General features: G+C 42.7%; 1 protein-coding gene across 6 annotated transcripts in view; it reads right to left on the bottom strand.

The window, feature by feature from the left end:
- The window catches only part of LOC124114693 (equilibrative nucleobase transporter 1-like), a 54,885-nt gene that overhangs the window by 23,442 nt on the left and 9,848 nt on the right, over window positions 1-21,595 (bottom strand). For 2 of the 6 annotated variants that reach the window (XM_046475382.2, XM_046475383.2), the window contains exon 2: window positions 1,588-2,124. In XM_046475382.2, the coding sequence (XP_046331338.2) occupies window positions 1,588-2,063 (476 nt within the window). In that variant the 5' untranslated portion in view covers window positions 2,064-2,124. The other 4 variants (XM_048390972.1, XM_046475381.2, XM_046475385.2 and 1 more) reach the window with 4 other exon arrangements.

Consider the following 21,595-nt stretch of genomic DNA (forward strand, 5'->3'; position numbering starts at 1 on the left):
CAGTAGCTGTGGTGGTCAACGTGTTAACACACAGTAGCTGTGGTCGTCATCGTGTTAACACACAGTAGCTGTGGTCGTCAACGTGTTAACACACAGTAGCTGTTGTGGTCAACGTATTAACACAAAGTAGCTGTGGTGGTCAACGTGTTAACACACAGAAGCTGTGGTGGTCATCGTGTTAACACACAGTAGCTGTTGTGGTCAGCGTGTTAACACAAAGTAGCTGTGGTGGTCAACGTGTTAACACACAGTGGCTGTGGTGGTCATCGTGTTAACACACAGTAGCTGTGGTGGTCAACGTGTTAACACACAGTAGCTGTGGTGGTCAACGTGTTAACACACAGTGGCTGTGGTGGTCAACGTGTAAACACACAGTAGCTGTGGTGGTCAACGTGTTAACACACAGTAGCTGTGGTGGTCAACGTGTTAAGACACAGTGGCTGTGGTGGTCAACGTGTAAACACACAGTAGCTGTGGTGGTCATCGTGTTAACACACAGTAGCTGTGGTGGTCAACGTGTTAACACACAGTAGCTGTGGTGGTCAACGTGTTAACACACAGTAGCTGCGGTCGTCAACGTGTTAACACACAGTAGCTGTGGTGGTCAACGTGTAAACACACAGTAGCTGTGGTGGTCAACGTGACAATACATAGTACCTGTGGTTGTTAACAGATCCCAGTGTAATCGAATGTTTATAACGCATAAGGTCGGGGTAACATGAGAGACAAGGAGACAGAGCTGATGATTCCCCATGGTATGCCGAAGCTCGACTTTCCTTATCATAAGTTCAAATCAGTGCCGCGCGGAAACTCTCACTGAGCCTGTCTGTGGCCACAACTACGTAAACTACATACTGGGAACCTGCAAGAAGAAAACTACAAGAATAAAACCAAAAATGCTTCGAAAATTAAGGCAAGCTGAACGAATAGATGTCAGCTGAGGTGAAATTGGGTTTAACGTCGCGTCCAAAATTATTGCACTTATATAGCGAAGTTGAAGAATACATAACTTTAGTGATTTCAGGGATGTTTGTATTTTTGTTTTGTTCTTTCGTTTGTTGTTTAACGTCGCACTTAGCAATATTCCAGCCAAAGACCAGACAATCCAGTGATCATGAAACAACCGTTAGTATCGATCTACGCATTCGGCATACGATAGAATGTGTCAACCAAGTCAGCAAGTCTGACCACCTGTTCCAGTAAGTCGTCTCTTATAACAAGCATAGTGGCCTCCTACGGCACGTATGGGTTTCTAAAGAGCTATTCTCTACCCGAAAGTGAGTGAATATTGTTTTGTGCCACATGAGCCATTGTGCATTTTTTCCGATTGATGGTGCATGGGTATGTAAATCGGTGCAGTGTGGCAGTAGCCCTGGTAGTTATACAACACCACGGTACTGTATCGAGCAATAATCCCGAATATCAACAGTCCAAGTAGAGTGTAGAGGTGTACCGATATCCACATGGTAAAATAGTTTCGAAATGTGCATTTGTGTATTCATTAACAAAACATTGATAATAATCATAATATCAAAGTATGATAATCATCATACGGTGGGATTCCTTGTGTTTAGTATGTCTACTTACGATCCAATGAAACGTAGAACCAGGGGACCAAATCTGTAGAGGATCCAGCCAATCACAGACGTGGCAATACTCAATACCGACACCGCAATGGTAAACCATAGATTCAATACGGCATCTTGTTCCTTACACGAAGCAGGAGGTCGTCTGTCTCCATCACTGACGTCCACACCATCTTCAGTGTCTTGTATGTTATAGGAGGGATAAGCTAGTGACTTGTTACCCGAGTATAAGGTATGTGGTTCTACCTCGCTGTTGCGTATACTCATATGTTCTAGGGAATTTGATACATTGCTGCCTATGGATCCATTGGCTGCGGGATGATTACACAGGAAGTGGTATATACCCTCTTGCTTGAATACATACACGAGGGATGCCCAACCAAAGAATAGTCCACCGAATAGCAAGCTCTCCACAATGCACCAGAGAGCGGCTACAAACCGGAAACGTACAACAAAGGCCAGGGACGTGTCCGCCATTTTGACGTTTTCAAGCTTGCTGTGGTCTTCTTAGAGGCTTGTAGAGAAAATTATACTGCATCTGCAAAGAAGGAAGTTGATACGTTAAGCGAGTGAGGAGGGGGAACAGTATCAAAGTGACTGAGTTGGGTTTAACGCCGTTTTTGACAGTATTCCAGCTACATCACGGCGTGTCAGCTCAAAGTGGGAGGAAAGCTCGAAGTGTGCAGGCCTCAGAGGTTTACCACTTTGGTGAAACCCACGGTGTTGCATGGTGTTGACAAACCTTAAAATAAAATCGGGGCGAGCCGGGATTGTTGCCTTGGATATCCAAACTAAACAGCAAATGTTCAATATGAGATGTCCATTCAGTATTTCCCATCACAGGTATCATACAGCATTGGATGTCACTGATGCGGGTGTCTATATGTGCATAGATAAAATACATAGGACATACTCAATAGGACATCTATAGGACATCTGGCAGACTCGCCATATGCAAGATCATTTGGCAAGTAATAAATTATATTTAAAACATACTTACATTTTCTATATAAAATTTCTATATTTCCCTTTCACGACCATAAATCAATATCGGTACTATTTGTGTGTCAATTATTTGAAAGGCATTATTAGTACATACATGTTTTGAGTATTTACTAACAGGCATATAAATAGTATACAGTGCTTCACGTGCCTGCTCTGGGCGACGCTAGTGATCATCCACCTATCAAACTGAACCCGTTTGCCATCTCTGGGATTTGTGGAGAGGTGAAAATGTTGCCCGTCTTCATAGTGGCTCACTACTGGTTGAGCGTGCACCAAGACACCAATCTCTCTGTCTTTCGTCTATCACAACATTTGCCAATATTGAGGTTGCTGTGGCTGTGCACATTAAATTCTCGAGGCATTGATCGCGACAGGGCTCGTTACCTGTCCGACATGTCGAAGACGTCCTTGCTGCAGAGTTGGAGGAGCAGTCTGTCACCGTCAAGAAAGAAGGTGTCATCACGAATACAAACACATTTCTCGAGAAGTTTACTCGTACATCGCATCCGATCCGCAATTAATTAAAGCAGGTTATTTCAGTATCGGAGTGGAGGTGCATGTCCCTAGTCCACTACGATTTTACAAATGTCAACATTTCGGTCATGGGTTAAAATCATGTAACAATTGGTGGTGTGCCACCGTTGTGGTGACAGCCACGAACACACCGACTGTGAGAATGATTTCAAGTGCTCTAACTATGATGGCCCACATCCTGCTTCATCAAGGTCCGGTCCTGTGCGGCAAGGGGAAGAAAAATATGAAAATTAAATGTGGATGCCAAGAAGATGTTTACAAATCAGATCCCAACTCTTTACCCAATTACATACTCTGCGGCAGTCTATCGTTCTGCAGCAACATCCTCTACTGACTTGACATGGGTCAAGACCGAACTACCTGTTGCTACAGCTTCAATCAATCAGCCTTTTACCTCAATCGTTCAGTCTAGTGCTGGATCTCAGACAGAGAGTCGGCCTGAGCAACAATCTCCAACGTATGTTCCACGTTCAGCCATCGTTCATTTGACAAAGAAGAAAGAAGAAAATTAAACAGAAAATAAACAACTACCGTCCTTACACCTATTTATTCTAGCCATATCACAGCGTGTGAGCTTAATGTGGGAGGAAAGCCCGAAGTGATGCAGGTATTAGACGGGTATGGTGATGACAAACCTGGAAACATAATCGGGGTGAACCATGATTCGAACCAACAATCATAGGTTTCTGGCGTGACAAGGGACGCAACTCTGCATAGCTAATTCCCGCGCCTTAGACGGCTGGGCCTCCCGTGCCCTTTTATAATGCAATGCAATTGCAGAGGATTTATAATAATAATAATTCTAATGAGATACAATTACAGATTCGGCATTTTTAACCTTCAGCACTACGTCTTCAAGAAACCTACCCTGAAAATACAGATACGTTTACTTTAAGACAGTACCATGACTATCATTCCTTTTCTCCTCCGAGAGATGAAGCAACGGGAGGCTCTACTATCTTGGTGCGGCAGGGCATCATACATAGCCCTATCCCTCTTAATGCACATCTTCGAACTGTTACTTGTACGCTGTGCACCTTCCTCTCATCTTCGACAGTCTGATCTTCAAAATCTATGTGATTACCTCCAAAGCCCTGCATCACCATGGGTGATCTGAACGGACACAATCTGCTTTGGGGATGTGAAAATGCTAACAGTAAAGGAAACCTCATTGAGGATTTTCTTTCTGACAATAACTATCTTTTATGATGATTCCACCACTCAATTACACTGGAACGTATTCTGCCCTCGATTTGTCAAACATTTATAATGAATTTGCATGGTCAGTCCATGATGACCTCTGCGAGATCACTTTGCTACTATTCTTAAAACTGATAACCCTACTGATGTACCACCATTAATAAGGAGGAACTTTACCTTGGTTAATTGGCCACTATATGAGGGGGGTACGGGTGGCCCATGCCAGTCGTCTAAGCGCCGCGATTCGCTGTGCGTCCCTTGTACACGCCAGAAACCTATGATTGTGGTTCGAGTCCCGGTTCGCCCCGATTATGTTTCTAGGTTTATCAGCACCATACCCGTGCTCGTGGGTTTCACCGAAGTGGTAAACGTCTGAGACCTGCATCACTTCGGGCTTTCTTCCCACATTAAGCTGACACGCCGTGAGTGATATAACTGGAATACTGTTAAAAGCGGCGTTAAACCCAACCACATCATTCAAAGTACATTTATTTCTACCATAGTTTTAATCGTAGCACACATGTAAATTTTATTTATTGGCTTAACTTTAGAACAAACGCCAGTGGCCAGAGGGAGGATGTAGATCACGCTAGCATGGTGGCCTAATTTTGGTTGCTGGTGGTCTCTAGCCCATTTTTATTTGTTTTGTTATGAATAGTCTAATTTATATGGTTACATGGTGGTATTATTCTACATCTGTGACAGGTTTTATAGTCTAATTGTATGTATCATTAATATATAACTGGATTTAGTCACGATATGGCGGAAATATTGCCGCTGTGACTATAAACCTTAACTCACTCACTCACTGACATGACTATGACTACCTTTTTCTTATATTTTACTCATTGCCATTTTAAAGACAGGAAAAGAAGAAAAAAGTGTTAAAAGTCCATGCTCCAGACAAACTTCACTGACGTAATGTAATCAGTTTGTGACGTCATGATCAATGGATGACGGCATATCGCAATGATCACAACAATGAAGTGAACATTCAGCTTCGAGAGCCCCTACAGCACACAGGTGCAGATATCGGAAAAGGACAATCATAGGTTTCCCAATGCCCAAGGGACGCAGCTCTGCACAGCGAATCGCGGCGCCTTAGACGACTGGGCCCCCAGTGCCCCCTATGAATCCTAGAATGTACTCACTTGACCTTCAAACAAACAAACGAACAAACAAAGTAGGCAAGGTATACGGCACAGTCAATGTGGGGATATAATCGTCTATGACATAGGAATGTTGATATCAGGACAGGATTTAAATGCACCAAGCAACGTCCTTTCAACCGCTAAATAAATAATAATATAATGTTACGCTCAGGTGCATATTTATAGAATTACCCACGAGGTACGAGTGATTACGGAAAATATGTCACGAGTGAAATTAATGTTTTAAGTTCCGAGCTTTAGCGAGGAACTTAAAACATTAATTTCACGAGTCACGCACTGTCTACTCATTCCAACCACCTTACTCAATTACATGTAACGTGCTGTTACGCGTGAAAAATAATAGTTCTGTTAAAAAATTGTAAAGATCACATTATTGCAGTTATATTTCTGTCTGATTTACACAGCGTACACTATCTAGCATTGATAAAGAAGACAGGTTCCCAAAAAGGTTCATCAGGTTTTTTAATCAAAGCTTGTTTTGACAAGATCTCATCACTGACAGACAGCCCCCGTCGTGCATCGGCAGATGGAAAACATTTACTTTGACAGGTCTCAAATGGCCAGCCATGGTTGTTTACAAACGGGGACGTAGTTTTGGTTTTTACTGTAAAATGAAAATCATGTGAAATAAATGAAAAAAATGATAATGTGAAATCATGTTGTTGATATGAAACTATGTGTCTAGTCTAAAAATCTCGAGTCAGTGAGATTGTAGCACGTAAAACATCTGAAGGGAAAGGCGTGGATTTGTGAATGAATGAGATGAGAAAAAAATAGTTCCGTTGTCCAATGAAAATTGATCTTTGTTCCACTGACCAATCAGCTTCGAGAATCACTAATTGCACACTGTGCAAATATCAAAAAGTTATTACACTGCATATGGGCTCTATAAATATAGTGTTGGCAATTACGGGACCCTGAACACAAAGAGTACAAACGTATATGCCTTTCTATCATATTCACCCAACTCCAACCGCGACTATGTATTATGAGTATGCACGGTGTTTACTAATGCTCTCTTTTCTAATCAAGTCGCCATACTTGTAGGATTGTATGTACTCATTAGCCGTGTGCAAAATGTAAACCCACTTGTATTTTCGTCTTAGATAGTTACCTTCTTTTTTAGTAAATAGGGCTGGGATTTTATGGATAACACATTGTCCCCGAACATTTAAATAATATTATTATTGTTACCACATATATTGTCTACGGGCATGTACTGTCGCTGGCGACAAAATATGCCAATGCTCACGGCGCATATTGTCGCAAATAGTCCCCTATTATGGCCGGCGGCGATAAATACAAAGGGTGCAGGGATTTGGAATTGATATCCAAGCATATATGTTTTGCTCTGACGAATGCCTAAAATACGTGCAGTGAACCTTGGCACATATTGTCGCCTACGACAACATACGGCCAGCTACACAGTAGGCCGGCGACAACGTGTGCCGGAATAATTATGCTTCATATTGTTGGGGAAAAAAGAAATTGTCTGCCACAAAAATTACATTGTTGCAATGTGTTTTTATAAAAACATATTTTGGCTCCTGGTTATAATTCAGAAAGTATCTGTTCTCAATCCCGCAGACTCACAATGCTTTTTGATACACATCAGTAACTGCAACCTCTGAACCCTGACTGGAAAAGCGCCATAGAGTATAAAGATATGAGACCGTTAAATAAAAGACAATTTCCAACAAAAATACATGGACGTGTTAAAAGGTGTTGTAGTTCCAAATCTATGTCTACGCGGAAACCCTCCTTCATAGAAATAATTATCTTGTGATTATTTGTTCTTGTTTTTTTTTTATGTTGTTTAACGCGGCACTCCATCTATATTCCACCTATGTGACAATCGAACAATCGAATCTGGACCAGTGATTGACATCATGAGCATCGATCCACCAAATTGGGATACGATGACATACATCAACCAAGTCAGCGATCCTGTCCACTCGATCCCGTTAGTCGCCAAGCATGGATTGTTGAAGACAAATTCGCAACCCAGATCTGCACGGGTCATCTTTTGTTGAAGCAGATTTGAAATATCGCGATCATTAATTTACGAATATAGATGCATGTGTTCTAATAGTAACAAAGTGAAAACAAGCCATTCCCCCAGTACGGAATATTACTTAAAGTAATGAAAAGAATTGCAAAATGCGATTTTCAAGAGATATCCATTTTGCTCGCAATAAACTCAAGGTTGCGTTTTGACATGCAGATGAACGTTCATTGCTATTGACCTGGTTCGAGATGCATACTGTGTCTGAGTGGGGTATTCACGTTAAACTGCGGTATGGTATCTCAGAGAGCTAGCACTATAAATCGGCATCAGTTCGGACTAGTACAAGCAGCCACACAAACACACACACGTACATGCACGTCGCTATATAAGTGCAATAATCTTGGACGCGACGTTAAACCCCATTTCACCCCACGCAGTCACATAGCTTACGATGATTATCCGGACTGTAACCATGTGATCAAAACGCATACACACTGACAATGTCAAAGCTCCAGGCAAAAGAAACATCCCCATTTAAACCAGTTCGTGCAGATCCAAACAATCATGTCAATTAGTAAGTAAACGTGCAACTTTGTGAATAACAAACGTCTGGTTGTTAGCGTATTGTGACTTTTCGATGTAGCCGTTTCTTACATCATCATAAAGCTAAGAATCTACATGAACCGCCGCCATATTCAATCAACCAGAAGTTGTTATCCATAGAGTTGTACGTTTACTTATTTACAGACCAGCTTCTAGAATCTACATCAGTCCGAGTTTGCTGATCTAGTGCACAGAGTACAGTCCTCCAAGTTGTCGATAAACATGGAGGGAGAGATGGCGACCTACCTGCGAGGATACATCAGCAGACATACATGTACAACACCCACCTGTAACTGAACTCCCACCAATAGTAACAGTCTTGACAACACCAATGTGTAAAATAGCACTTGCTTTGATACGAAGCAGACAACAACACCATACAAGCACGACCTTACATGCGCAAGCCGCATCTACACATATGACATGGCTGACGGTAGGCCACAGTCTGTATCGAGAAAAAATAAGGGCACGGTCTACATATCATAGCAGCACAGGAAGCGTTATGCCTGACTAAACGTCTACCTTGGCCAGGAGGAATGACCTCCCGTTTAATCGATAGTAATGCTGAGTCTTGTATCCAAACAAACAGTCGTAGGGGTAACCAACAGCTTGACTGTACAGTTGGTGGTCAGTCAGATGGAAACACTTGCGGTTACTCAGTCCACGGCCGTAATCTGGCTTGTTTATCATAGCTCGGGGGTCGTCTCAAAATATGTTATGGTAATGAAAGTACTTGGTAACATGTTATGAACCTACTGGTTCGTGTCTGATGTATTCGCTGATTTAGAAGGGTTGTGATTTAACCTGGTGATGGAATCGTTCGCTGAGTCCCATCATAAGCACAGTATGTGAATACTGCTATTGCCCAAATCAGCGTATGCATATCCATTCGCTCCGTGATTAATCTTTACACACGTCAAAGCTATTAATAATTGATAGTAAACATTGATACTACAAATAATAGGTATCAATATGATACAATATGTCCACTGCTCGTATTGATTACTTTCTATGAACGAATCAATATTAGACTGAACTGAAACCATTCATTGTGAAGAGTGGCGTCCCTTATAAGCATAAGGATCCACTTATCGTAATCTGAATAACGAAAACCTGATCACGATACTCTTGAGGTAGGGTGGGTAAGTTATAGGCATTCCCCATGCCCCCCTCCCCCCTCCCATCTCCCCCTTTTCTTGCTGATCTGTTTCTTCATACGTATGCATCGGAATTTCTGCTGGGATTGGCAAAGTCAAAACAACCTAATTTATCGAAGAAGTTGAAGTTCAGCTTCAGGTATATCGACGATCTGACATCGTTCAATAACCATCAAATAGCCAATTCCCTTCCACTGATTTACCCACCTGAACTAGAAATAAAGGTGACCACCTCGTCTGGTGCATATTTAGATCTATCCACAAAGATGCAAAGTGACCTCTCCAGAAGACTGTATGACAAGAGAGATGACTTCATCTTTCTAATAGTCACCTGTCCCCTCACGACGAGCAATATTCCAGCTGCTTTTAAGGTACAGTCGAGCCTGACCTTTTTACCAAGTATTCAAAGAGCGTCAAAAGTTTTTTGTTGCTGTTTCAACAAAAAAGGCCTCGGTGTTTTTATTGAAATCTTTTTCAAAGTGACCGTAAAACCAAATCGGGCCCTTGCAGAGTATAGAGGGAAGTAGGCATACGCTCAGCAATATCACAGAGGGGGAACGCTAGAACTGGGCTTTACACACTGTACCCCTTTATGTATGGTATGGGGTGGGGTCAGGGCATTCGGTGTGACGAGCGAAGACTTTAACCATTAGACGACCTCACCACCCATCACTGTGTAAGTGTGTGTGTGTGTGTGTGTGTGTGTGTGTTTTTACTAGTCCGGACTGATGCCGATTTATAGTGCTGGCACACCGATATACCATGCTGCAGGTTAACATGAATACCCCACTCAGACACAGTTTACTGACTCCGAGCCGACCAGTACTAGTTTTAGCCCCTTAATGCCAAGCGCCAGGCAAGGTAACAACAAGTACCATCTTTTCACGTCTTATGGTATGATGCGGGCGGGGATCAAACCCCGACCCTTCGCTCTCCGGGCGGACATTCTACCACTAGACCACGGAGGCGGTCTCGGAAGGATGACTAAAAGAATACGAATATAAGAGGTACTGACCACGCGTAATGCTACCGTCAGCTTACTATTGCCAACATATACGAGCAACCTATGTCCCACAGTATTACAGACAATGCCACCCGTGGGGAATCGGGGTAAGAAGACCCCTTACCCTTGCATGTCGCAACAGGCGAATATATGGATCGGGTGGTAAGGCTCGGGGACTTGGTTGATTGCATGTCAGTATATCCCTATAGCGTGTATCGATGCTCATGGTGTCAATCACTGGAATGTCTGAGTCAGCCTCGAAAATGTGCAGACCGTCATATATCTTGTATATATTGCTGTGTGCGGCGTTAAACAGCTAACAACAAAGAGACAATGAAACCCTATGCATGAATTCGCCGTCAGCAGCGTGCCAGCTGTTGGGTGTGTTTCCAGGGAGTATTGAAGCCGATGGTAAACGTACCGTTAATCGATAGGCTTTTGTAGTTCTTACTGCTTCCTGGACTGTCTGAGTTAATTCAGCCAATATCATCACAGTGCAGATTTACTTCATGAATAGTAAGGTCAAATGTTAACTAGATAAAGACTAGAATGAAAATAATCCCATGACCTTCAAAACCAAATGAAATAGGAACAAAGCAGACTGATGATCGTCACAGTGTACGCACAGAACGTATGACATTTAGTGTTTCAACATGTCACGTCAGTCAGATCGATTCACTCAAAAACTGGTAGAATATAATTTTCTACATCAAGGTGATTTGATAAGATGTAATAAATACTCATGAAACAATATTCCCAAATACATATTTTGGAAATTGTGTGAATAGAAACGTCCAGGGGTTACTGGTAGGGCACGCTTACCATTTTCACACGTGTTCAGTAATTTGTTCATATAATTTTTAAAGTAGACTCGCATCCTTTTAAAAATATATATTTGTAAGTAGTCTCACTGATGTCTTTGAGGCCTGTCATTGTCCCATGATTTAATTTGCAAGTTGCTTCATTATAAATGCATTGGCTATAAATATAATTTGGTTGGCTAACCAAGCGTTCTTAAACCCAACCGACTACTACTTCCTGATTGGTTGATAAAAGAATCGAATGTGTTGCACTATTGCGCTGAACGAAGTCCCTGAGTGTTTTGTGTTATTGGTAAATAGGCTTGGTCGGTTGGTTGTTTAACGTCGCACTCAGCAATATTCCAGCTATATGACGGCAGTCTGTAAATAATCGAGTCTGGACCAGACAATCCAGTTATTGATATCATGAGCATCGATCCACGCAATTGGGATCGATGACATGCATCAACCAAGTCAGCGAGCCTGACAACCCGATCCCGTTAGTTGCCTTTTACGACAAGCATAGTCGCCTTTTACGGCAAGCATGGGTTGCTGAAGACCTATTCTACACCGGAATCTTCACGGGTCGGTAAATAAGTAGTCTGTTTAGTTATAATTATTGGCGCACTTATTTACAAGAATTAACTTCAATTGAATTCAACAATTGAATTTATCTTACTGACATGTTTCAATATGACATTGTGAAAGAATTTAAACAAATACAAATTGATAGAAAACTGCTGTTCGACTGAGCTGAAGTTAACTTGCGCTATGCCACGTGACTTCCATTGACTTGGAAGAGGCGTGCGGGTTTCTGCTTTAAAGCGGGGTACAAGGGATATATTCTGCCCCCAGACATCCACGTGCAGCCTGATTTGCTCGTGGCGGGGTTTAAGAGATTTAGTCACCTGTTGAGACATTTACACTCTTCAAAAAAAGAAACGCACATGTAGTTTGTAATTCATTGAACCTGACTACACAAAAAATCCGGTTGGTTGGTTTGTTGTTTAACGCCGCACTCAGCAATATTCCAGCTATATGAGAGCGGTCTGTAAATAATCGAGTCTGGACCAGACAATCCAGTGATTAACATCATGATCATCGATCCACGCAATTGGGATCGATGATATGCATCAACCAAGTCAGCGAGCCTGACCACCAGATCCCGTTAGTCGCCTTTTACGTCAAGCATAGTCGTCTTTTATGGCAAGCATGGGTTGCTGAAGACCTATTCTACCCAAGATCTTCACGGGTCCAAAAATATTGGATATATGTTATTGGAAAATGTTGATGACCTGATATTCGACAAACGCAGCCATTGTCGATTTTCAATGTATTAAACGGCATTGTTTTCACACTTGTTCAAAACTGTCATGAAGGAAAACAGTAAAGCGAAATGCACGTGCACGTTATGGCATTCGTAACTCGTGGTAGTGTCTATAAAAAGGCAAGCATAAGTCAATACTTTGTCATTTAATTGTCAACATTTTCGAAGTTGTCAATCACTGGATTGCCTGGTCCAGACTCGATTATTTACAGACCGCCGTAATATAGCTGTAATATTGCTGAGTGTGGCGTTAAACAACAAACAAACAAACGTAACAAGCACAAATAACATTGTTACACTCAAAAATACAACCGATTATTTAGTATGTAGCTGATTGTAGTTACAATCAACCCATTATAGCATTTTCAATGACACTAAGTAACATGTATATCAAAATGACATTGAATCGCGTCGATATCTTGACGTTCCATGGTTCATAAATAGAGATGATCGCGCTTGTGTGTCATAAATACCACGCCAGGGTCGCTCATTGCGATGTATGATTCTAACGCAGAATCACTAACCATCACAAAACTCACAAGCGTGATAACCTCTTTATCATATAAACCAACGGGCAAAAGAGATGCTACCAACGCATATTCTGGTCTTAAACAAAACAGACGCAAAATTAAGTAACAGGTGATGTTTTATTATAAAAAAAATTTTTTTATTAAAAAACGGTATTTGAAAATGACAAGATCAAAAACCATGTACTTAAAGTTCTGCGGACACTGGGTGCACTGTCCAGTATTCGATCACACCCGCAGAATCGACGTCGATCTCTTTTAAATTCCCGTGCTACATACGACTCAGTTTCGGATGTGACCCCCTCCAGCAAAGATGCAGGCCCTAACACGACGTCGAACTGAGTACACGAGTTTCCTGATTAAGGGAAATCCTGCAGGGCTATTGCCAAGGCACCCCTCGTCAATGGCGGCCGTTGACGTTTCCGAATCCTGCGTCCAAGTTGGTCCCAAAGGTGCTCTATGGGCGACAGGTCCGGTGATCTGGCTGGCCACTGTAATACGGTCACGTTGTTGGCGTTCAGAAAGTCGTTGGTGACTCGAGCTGTGTAAGGGGTGGAGTTGTCCTGCTGAAACAGCGCCCGTGGCTGTCGTTGCAGGGGAGGCAGTAATACAGACCGCAAAGCCTCATCAGTTTAACGACGTGCAGTGATATTTCCGTCGATGATGACCAGATCTGTCTTCTGGTCCACGCAGATGTCCCCCCAAACCATGACACTACCACCTCCATAAGGCTCCATTTCTTGGACGCAACAACGTGCCGTCTGTTTACCACGTCGTCAGACTTGAAGAGCTGGAACCTACCCTCGTCGCTGTTAAGCACTCTTCGCCTATTTCTCTGTTGCCACTGCTGGGCAGTCCTGGCCCATCTCAGTCTACGACGTCGGTGTAGAAACGTCAACGTCATGCCCTTGAAAGAACGACAGGCACGGAGACCCTACAGGCGGTTTCGTCTCGCAACGGTCCTTCTGCTGACTGGATGTCCAAGGCCGTTTGCGGATGATGACGTCACAGTTAGGAATAAATGACATTAGGTGAAGCACCCGTAAGTACCGCTCTTCGTGGGGTCGTGACCTTGGGTCTTCCACTCTTCGGCCTGTCTGCAGGACTGCCAGTTTGCCTGTGACGTGTGACAAGTCTGGCGATGGTGCACTTGAAGCAGTCCATGATCCTGGCAATGTGCTCCTGCGTCGCTCCCATTTGTAACATACCGATGGCTCTCTCCCTCTGCTCTGCGGTTAGTCGAGGCATGTTCGTTGTTTTAAACGGTTTCATGTGATGAGAGAGAACAATCCTGCTCACGTTTTATACCAGAATTTCATACGGGTAACTTCGTGCACATTTTGCATTTTTTTACTGAATAAATTCACTTTTCTCGCAAATCACGTGAAGCACGTGCACATGTTCACAGGGAATAGGTAAGTTGCATTCCAGCTATGTGTTCCCAACTGTTTTCGTGCTGTTTGGCAAATTTGTTGAAACCTGACGACCATTATTTATTTGGTGGCGTTTCTTTTGCCCCTCAGTTTATTATCTCACCTAACACACGAATGTCCGATTCTAATTGGCTGAGACCCATTCCATTATTTCCAATGTACCCCGTTAACACGTAAGGTACGTTTCACATGTCCCATACACGAATTTCTGAACTCTTGGCATTACATTTGCAACATACCAAGCGCAGCTTTTTTTAGCTCAAACTAATTATGTAAGACGCCATTCTCTGGATATTGACGGTTATTGCGCGATTTCTGTTTAACTGGCTAAATGGTCTGCTTGCCGGTATCCCGGTATAAATTCTCCCCCGTACAAATTCTCCCCTCGGAGATCTTATACCGGTACAGATTCTCCCCCGGAGAACCTGTTCTGAAATGGAATCTCCCCCGGACGGATATATTTCGCGCCCCCCTCAGTATAAAGTCTCCCCCCTGATTATTCGGTTTGTTGCAATGTCTTTAAGTACTATATTCTTTAAATAGTTATCTTTAATCTAAGGGGGGTTACTTTAAAAAAAAATATTATGAAATATGGTCATAATGTATTGATATTTCAGCATATTTCATTTGGTAACTGTACCTTCCATCCTACATTAATTATAAGACAATCATACCAAACAAAGAATGGGAGACAAGAGTCTCTACAGAGTTTGTTGTTTCCCGGGGGGAGATTTTATTCTGGGGGCGAATATATTTCGTGACACCGGCACTGTTTCCAAGCTAAGGAGTGAAGGGACTCACCTGCCTCCAGATTTATAGCCACGTGTGCATTTGATTCCCTAGAAACTTACAAAGCATTACATTGTTGCAATGGAGTGGGTGAGCACTACTTGCCTATTGAAAAGATGCATTTCCAATGCAAATTTAGGAAAGTTGAAAATCACAGAAGCAACCATACACGAGCAAACTTTTTTCCAGTCAGTAATCATCTTAAGTAGGGCTAAGTTGAACGTCTGTATTAATTTGTTTCTTAGGGCATTGTGTACACACCTGTTCGCATTAGATGCTATCTAAATGACGTGGTTTTCAATGTAGGGCGTTCCCGTAGTGTTTTGTATGAGGGAGGAAAACAGAAGCATGTCACACTACACTCTGTCCTCTTGTGTTTTATAAATGCTTAGATGTACTCAAAGTTTCTAAAGAACAGTTGATGTTCATGCCCTGCGGGACTTTTCACCAATGAAGAGCTGACACGAACTGATACTACTGAAAAACTGCTGAATCCTGTTCACACAGGGTGTGCTCTGCCAAACCTGCGAAGCCAGCCAGTTTGTATCTATATATGCTATTTCGTTGTCGTTTAACGCCGCACTCAGCAATATTCCAGCTATATGACGGCGGTCTGTAAGTAATCGAGTCTGGACCAGATAATCCAGTGATTGACCTCATGAGCATCGATCCACGCAATTGGGATACGATGACAGGCATCAACCAAATCACCGCGCCTTAGAACCCAATCCCGTCAGTCGCCTTTTCGACAAGCATGGGTTGCTGAAGACCAATGTTAACCCAGATCACAACGGGTTAGACGTTGCAATGGTAATCGTCAAAAAGGTAGGCTACCGGGTCCTAAATAACGAGGCCCTGCCTAATGAGGTTTCCATGTATAACCATTCTGTGTGTGAATTCCAGTTGGAACCCGATGCAATGTCGCATCAAGAAATGTTTGTTTTTTACAGGGCGTGTCCATATACAGTTAAACTACTTTGTGTCGGACTAACGCTTGTCTCGAAGTAACAGCAAGGTCCCTGTGCATTCCTTCTTTATTTGTATTTTTTATTTGTGTCGAACCTAGGATAACTCGAAGTATTTACGTAGGTCGCTTCAACTTCGATATATATCTATCAATTAATCAGTCTTTATTCATGGTACTGAAGAGGCCAAAGGCCTATAGTACATTGTCTGGGGCGTGTTACAAATTCATATTTTCTTAGTTTCATAGCATGATAAATGAACATAGATACATTTCTAATAGTTTCTTTGCAAACACATGTCATTAATTTACAAAATATCTATTATGCTGACATAATACGACATACGCTTAAAACATGAAATGCGAGCATATTGTTAATGCCAAAGTGCGAGTTATCCTTGCTCTTATTAATAATGTGTACCCAGCATGAGGACATATCGGAGTGTTTTCTCATGTTAGGTTCAGTGTACAGACCGACAACAATTGACAAGCTCCCAGTAAACAATGTAGTTTAGCGCTAGATTCGTTTCTTCTTGTCACGGAGCAGTGCTCCAATGATCAGGGGTGTCATGCAGTAAGAATTAAGTGATAAAGAAAACGTGGTAATTGGTTCAAAGGCACCTGTTGTACTAATGGTTGACAATTAAATATAAATCCACTCTGCGCTCACACAGATCACAAATTAATTCTATCAGCGAGACAATTGTGAACGATATATCGGAGCCTGGTGGGTGAAGATAAAGACTTTCATACTTAAAGTTTAGTGAGTGAGTTAAAATTTTAAGTCACATCGACTTACTCACTTACTGTTGTGGATTTAACGTGCGCTTTCCGACATTATGCGAATTTCGCACACGGGCCCCTCCAGGCAACAGACCCCTGAAGCAGGACAGTGATATTACTGTAACACTGGACCCATATATAAAAATAGACAAGGTGCGTCACTCGCCATCTTGGCCGAAGTTGAAATCGGCTGTATCGTTTAAGTTAAATGTAAATGCATGCATGCCATGTTCACAATACCTCCCCACCTCCCTCCACATACGACCTGCATGCCACAAGCCTTCATTTTTAGCAATTTATTACCCATATCGGGTGAAATTATCGAAATATTGGCTCAGTCGCGGCTGTGGGTCACGGAAGAAAAGAAAAATCTCCGCACTCAATGGCCCCGAGCGCTCTGATTGGCAAATATCCCCATGTGCGTTTGTTATGGTTGGAGCGCGGACCAATCACAACACTCGACGCCATTGTGCACGGAGATTTGTTGTTTACTTCCGTGACCCATAGCCGCGTGTATGTATGTTCGTGTCGTGGATTTTGCGGTATATAGGTCAGTTTCTTTATTTAGAGTAGTGGAGAGACATGACTATTTTTATGGTTATGAGTTTGGGTATAAAATGTTATTTGGGTCTGTATTTAGTTTAGATCGTTTAGATGGTGTGTGTTTAAGTAAACTAAGCCGCAAAAGAAAGTATAGGTTGGCAATTTGTAATTTTCCTAAAAACAGAGATAACTAGTGGAAAGTGGGTATTGGGAATATGACTGCCCAGGAACAGGAACCAAAAAACACCTCACCCGATGGCGCCACCTTTGACGGCGCTCGTGCGGTGACAAAAAAATGGTGAAACAGGTTTCCCGCCTATGGCATAAACTGCACGTGAATGTTAGCTGTATAAATGCGTTCGTCTGCAGGGTATAACCACACGTGATGAAAGCACTCAAAAGAAATGCCACGACTGTCACAGGAGCAGCGAGAGAGAGCCATCGGTATGGCCGAAATGGGGGCACAGGTCCAAATTGCCAGAAGGTTTGGTTGTACACCATTGACAGTAGCCAGGCTGATTCAACGGTACAGGCATACAGGGAGGACACAGGACAGGCCTAGAACCGAACGACCCCGAGTGACAACACCACTGGAAGACGGTCAGATACGGCTCATTCACCTGCGAAACAGATTCGTAACGGCGACGGCGACGGCAGCAACAGCGTTAGCCAACGTACAGTACTACGACGACTTCGTGCTGCTTGAATCCGAGCGTATCGTCCTTTCCGAGGAATGGTACTGACTGCTCAACATCGACGCCTGAGACTGCTATGGGCGAGTCAGGTTCGACGCTGGCAAGTGAGAAATTGGCGTCGAGTGCTGTTTACTGAGTGCTGAGTTTATCGACGCAGAGGGGAACGTTTGGCTCCGGCGTGTATTCGATAGGTCCATCCATTCGGCGGGGGAGGTGTCATGGTGTGTGTGTGTGTGTGTGGGGGGGGGGGGGGGGGGGGGCTATTTGTGGAGATCAGAAGACTTATTTGGTGATTATACAGGGAAACCTGAACGCTGTGCAGTACAGAGACCAAGTGTTGCAGCCAGTTGTGCTTCCGTTCTTACAAAATCAACAGCAGGGGACATTGTTTCAACACGACAATGCCAGGCCCCATACTGCAAGACTGACTCGGAACTTTCTAAACCAGCAGAACGTTGACGTTTTGCCCTGGCCTGCCCACTCACCCGATATGAATCCTATTGAACATCTGTGTGACCATCTTGACAGACAAATTAGAGCACGCCATCAGCCTCCCGTCAACAGACATGAATTGTAGCAGTCCCTGAGAGACGAGTGGCAACGGATTCCAGTCCACGTCATCAGAAGACTGACGTCATCGATGAGGCGGCGTATCACAGCATGCATTGAAGCAGCTGGAGGCCATACACGCTATTGAAGGCAACTGTGTCGACAATGAACTTGTTGTGTGTCTGACAATTGTTTGGTGACATTTCAGACAACTTTTGAAAATGAAATTTCTTACCCCACCATTGTTTACCTTGAGCTTACATTACCTGTGATTGCACAATTTCATTCAGAATGTGGTTGATCAATCATTTGTTACCCCTTCCTAGATTATATTATAATTCACAACAAAACCTCTTCTTTTTATTTTTTTATCGATCATGCAACTCGACCTATACTTTCTTTTGCCGCCCAGTTTAGTTTACTATGCGCTGAGAGATCGGGATTAATAAGGCTTTTTCCGAGCTAGCGCTTGGAGTCTGGGGCTTATGTTATTTATAAGTCTTCTTTGGATTTATGGGTTATCTTGGTTAGAGGCCCAACAGACGTATTGTAAGTTGTTCTCGGCGTTGATCCAGATGGATTTCGCCTGCTAAAGCCTGTAGTGTTGTATGCGGTGTGCCATGTTGTGTGCGTGTGATTAACCTCAGTGCTTTGTATTGGATGAGGAGTTTAGAGGGTTGCAGATTTGACATCCATAGTCTATTTTGGATCTAATTAGTGATTTGTATGATGATATTAGGGTATCTTTGGAGGCTCCCTAGTTGGTGCCAATCAAGCCGCGTAGTGTGTTTAGGTTTGCATCTTTTTATTAGGTTTTTAATGTAAGCATCCCAGGTGAGATGTTCATCAAAGATTAATCCCAGACATTTAGCTTGTTTTGGGGAGTCTATGGGGTCATATTTTAGTTCTAGTCTGGGGGTTGTTGTGCGCTTATTTCTGTGTTTGAAGACTATCCCTGTAAATTTTTCGGCATTTAGGGAGTAGCCCCATTTATTTGCCCATGTTTGAATTTTTCTTAATGCCTTCTGAAATAAATTTTTGGCCATGTTTATGCTTCGGGTGCGGATACAGGGGGCTCCGTCATCAGCGTATTTAGAAGTTTGAATTCTATTAGATATTCCCTCGAATAGGTCATTAATAATTAGGTTGAATAGTGTAGGGCTTAGAATGCTGCCTTGGGGTGCACCATTCTCTAGAGGTCATTGCTCTAGGGGTCATTGGTCCGATAGCAAGTTTATTCATACTGTTATTTTGCGAATTGTTAAGAGGTCTTGTATATACTTTATTATTGGTCCTTCCAGTCCTGCTTTTTGTAGTTTTTGAATTAGCCCGTTATGTCACACCCTATCGAAAGCTTTAGACAAATCTAGGAATATACCTACTGTGTATTGTCGGTCTGATTGGCCTGTTTTAGTGCCCTGTTCGAAGCGAGCTAGGTTGTCTAAGGTTTAGCGACCCGGGTTGAAACCGCCTTTGTTTGGGTTTATTATATTATTTTCGTCTAGAAAGTGTTGGAGTCTATTTTTGACCATTGCCTCCATTTGTTTGCATAAATTTGAGTTTAAGGAGATTGGTCTGTGAGAGTTGGCCTCGTTTGCTGGTCCTACTAACGACTGAAAAATAACTTGTTAGGTTGTTTGCATTTTGTTTAGGGTTTGTTGAATTATTTATGTTTGGTGTTTTGTGGGTACGTTTTATCCTTCGGACTGCGTGTATTTTGCGCGATAAGTACTTGCGTCCGTTTGATGGTTAATTTCCTCGCAGAATATTTTCGAATTTTTGGCCTTTGTCGTTTGGACTTGACTTTGTACTTTGAGATTTTGAATTACATATTACAAACACTTGGGCACGATTTCCCTGAATCATATTACAAACACTGGGGCACGATTACCCAGAATCATATTACAAACACTGGGGCATGATTACCCAGAGTCACTGGTACAAACACTGGGGCACGATTACCCAGAATCATATTACAAACACTGGGGCACGATTACCCAGAATCAGATTACAAACACTGGGGCATGATTACCCAGAATCAGATTACAAACACTGGGGCACGATTACCCAGAATCAGATTACAAACACTGGGGCATGATTACCCAGAATCAGATTACAAACACTGGAGCACGATTACCCTGAATCATATTACAAACACTGGGGCATGATTACCCAGATCACTAGTACAAACACTGAGGCATGATTACCAAGAATCATATAACAAACACTTTGGCACGATTACCCTGAATCATATTACAAACACTGGGGCACGATTACCCAGAATCAGATTACAAACACTGGGGCACGATTACCCAGAATCAGATTACAAACACTGGGGCACGATTTCCCAGAATCATATTACAAACACTGGGGCACAATTACCCAGAATCATATTACAAACACTTTGGCACGATTACCCTGAATCATATTACAAACACTGGGGCACGATTACCCTGAATCATATTACAAACACTGGGGCATGATTACCCAGATCACTAGTACAAACACTGAGGCATGATTACCCAGAATCATATTACAAACACTTTGGCATGATTACCCTGAATCATATTACAAACACTGGGGCACGATTACCCAGAATCAGATTACAAACACTGGGGCACGATTACCCAGAATCAGATTACAAACACTGGGGCACGATTACCCAGAATCATATTACAAACACTGGGGCATGATTACCCAGAATCAGATTACAAACACTGGGGCATGATTACCCAGAATCAGATTACAAACACTGGGGCATGATTACCCAGAATCAGATTACAAACACTGGGGCACGATTACCCAGAATCAGATTACAAACACTGGGGCATGATTACCCAGAATCAGATTACAAACACTGGGGCACGATTACCCAGAATCAGATTACAAACACTGGGGCACGATTACCCAGAATCAG

This window comes from Haliotis rufescens, unplaced genomic scaffold (assembly GCF_023055435.1).
Source record: "Haliotis rufescens isolate VD_foot unplaced genomic scaffold, xgHalRufe1.0.p SCAF_10, whole genome shotgun sequence".
Classification (NCBI taxonomy): Eukaryota; Metazoa; Mollusca; class Gastropoda; order Lepetellida; family Haliotidae; genus Haliotis; species Haliotis rufescens.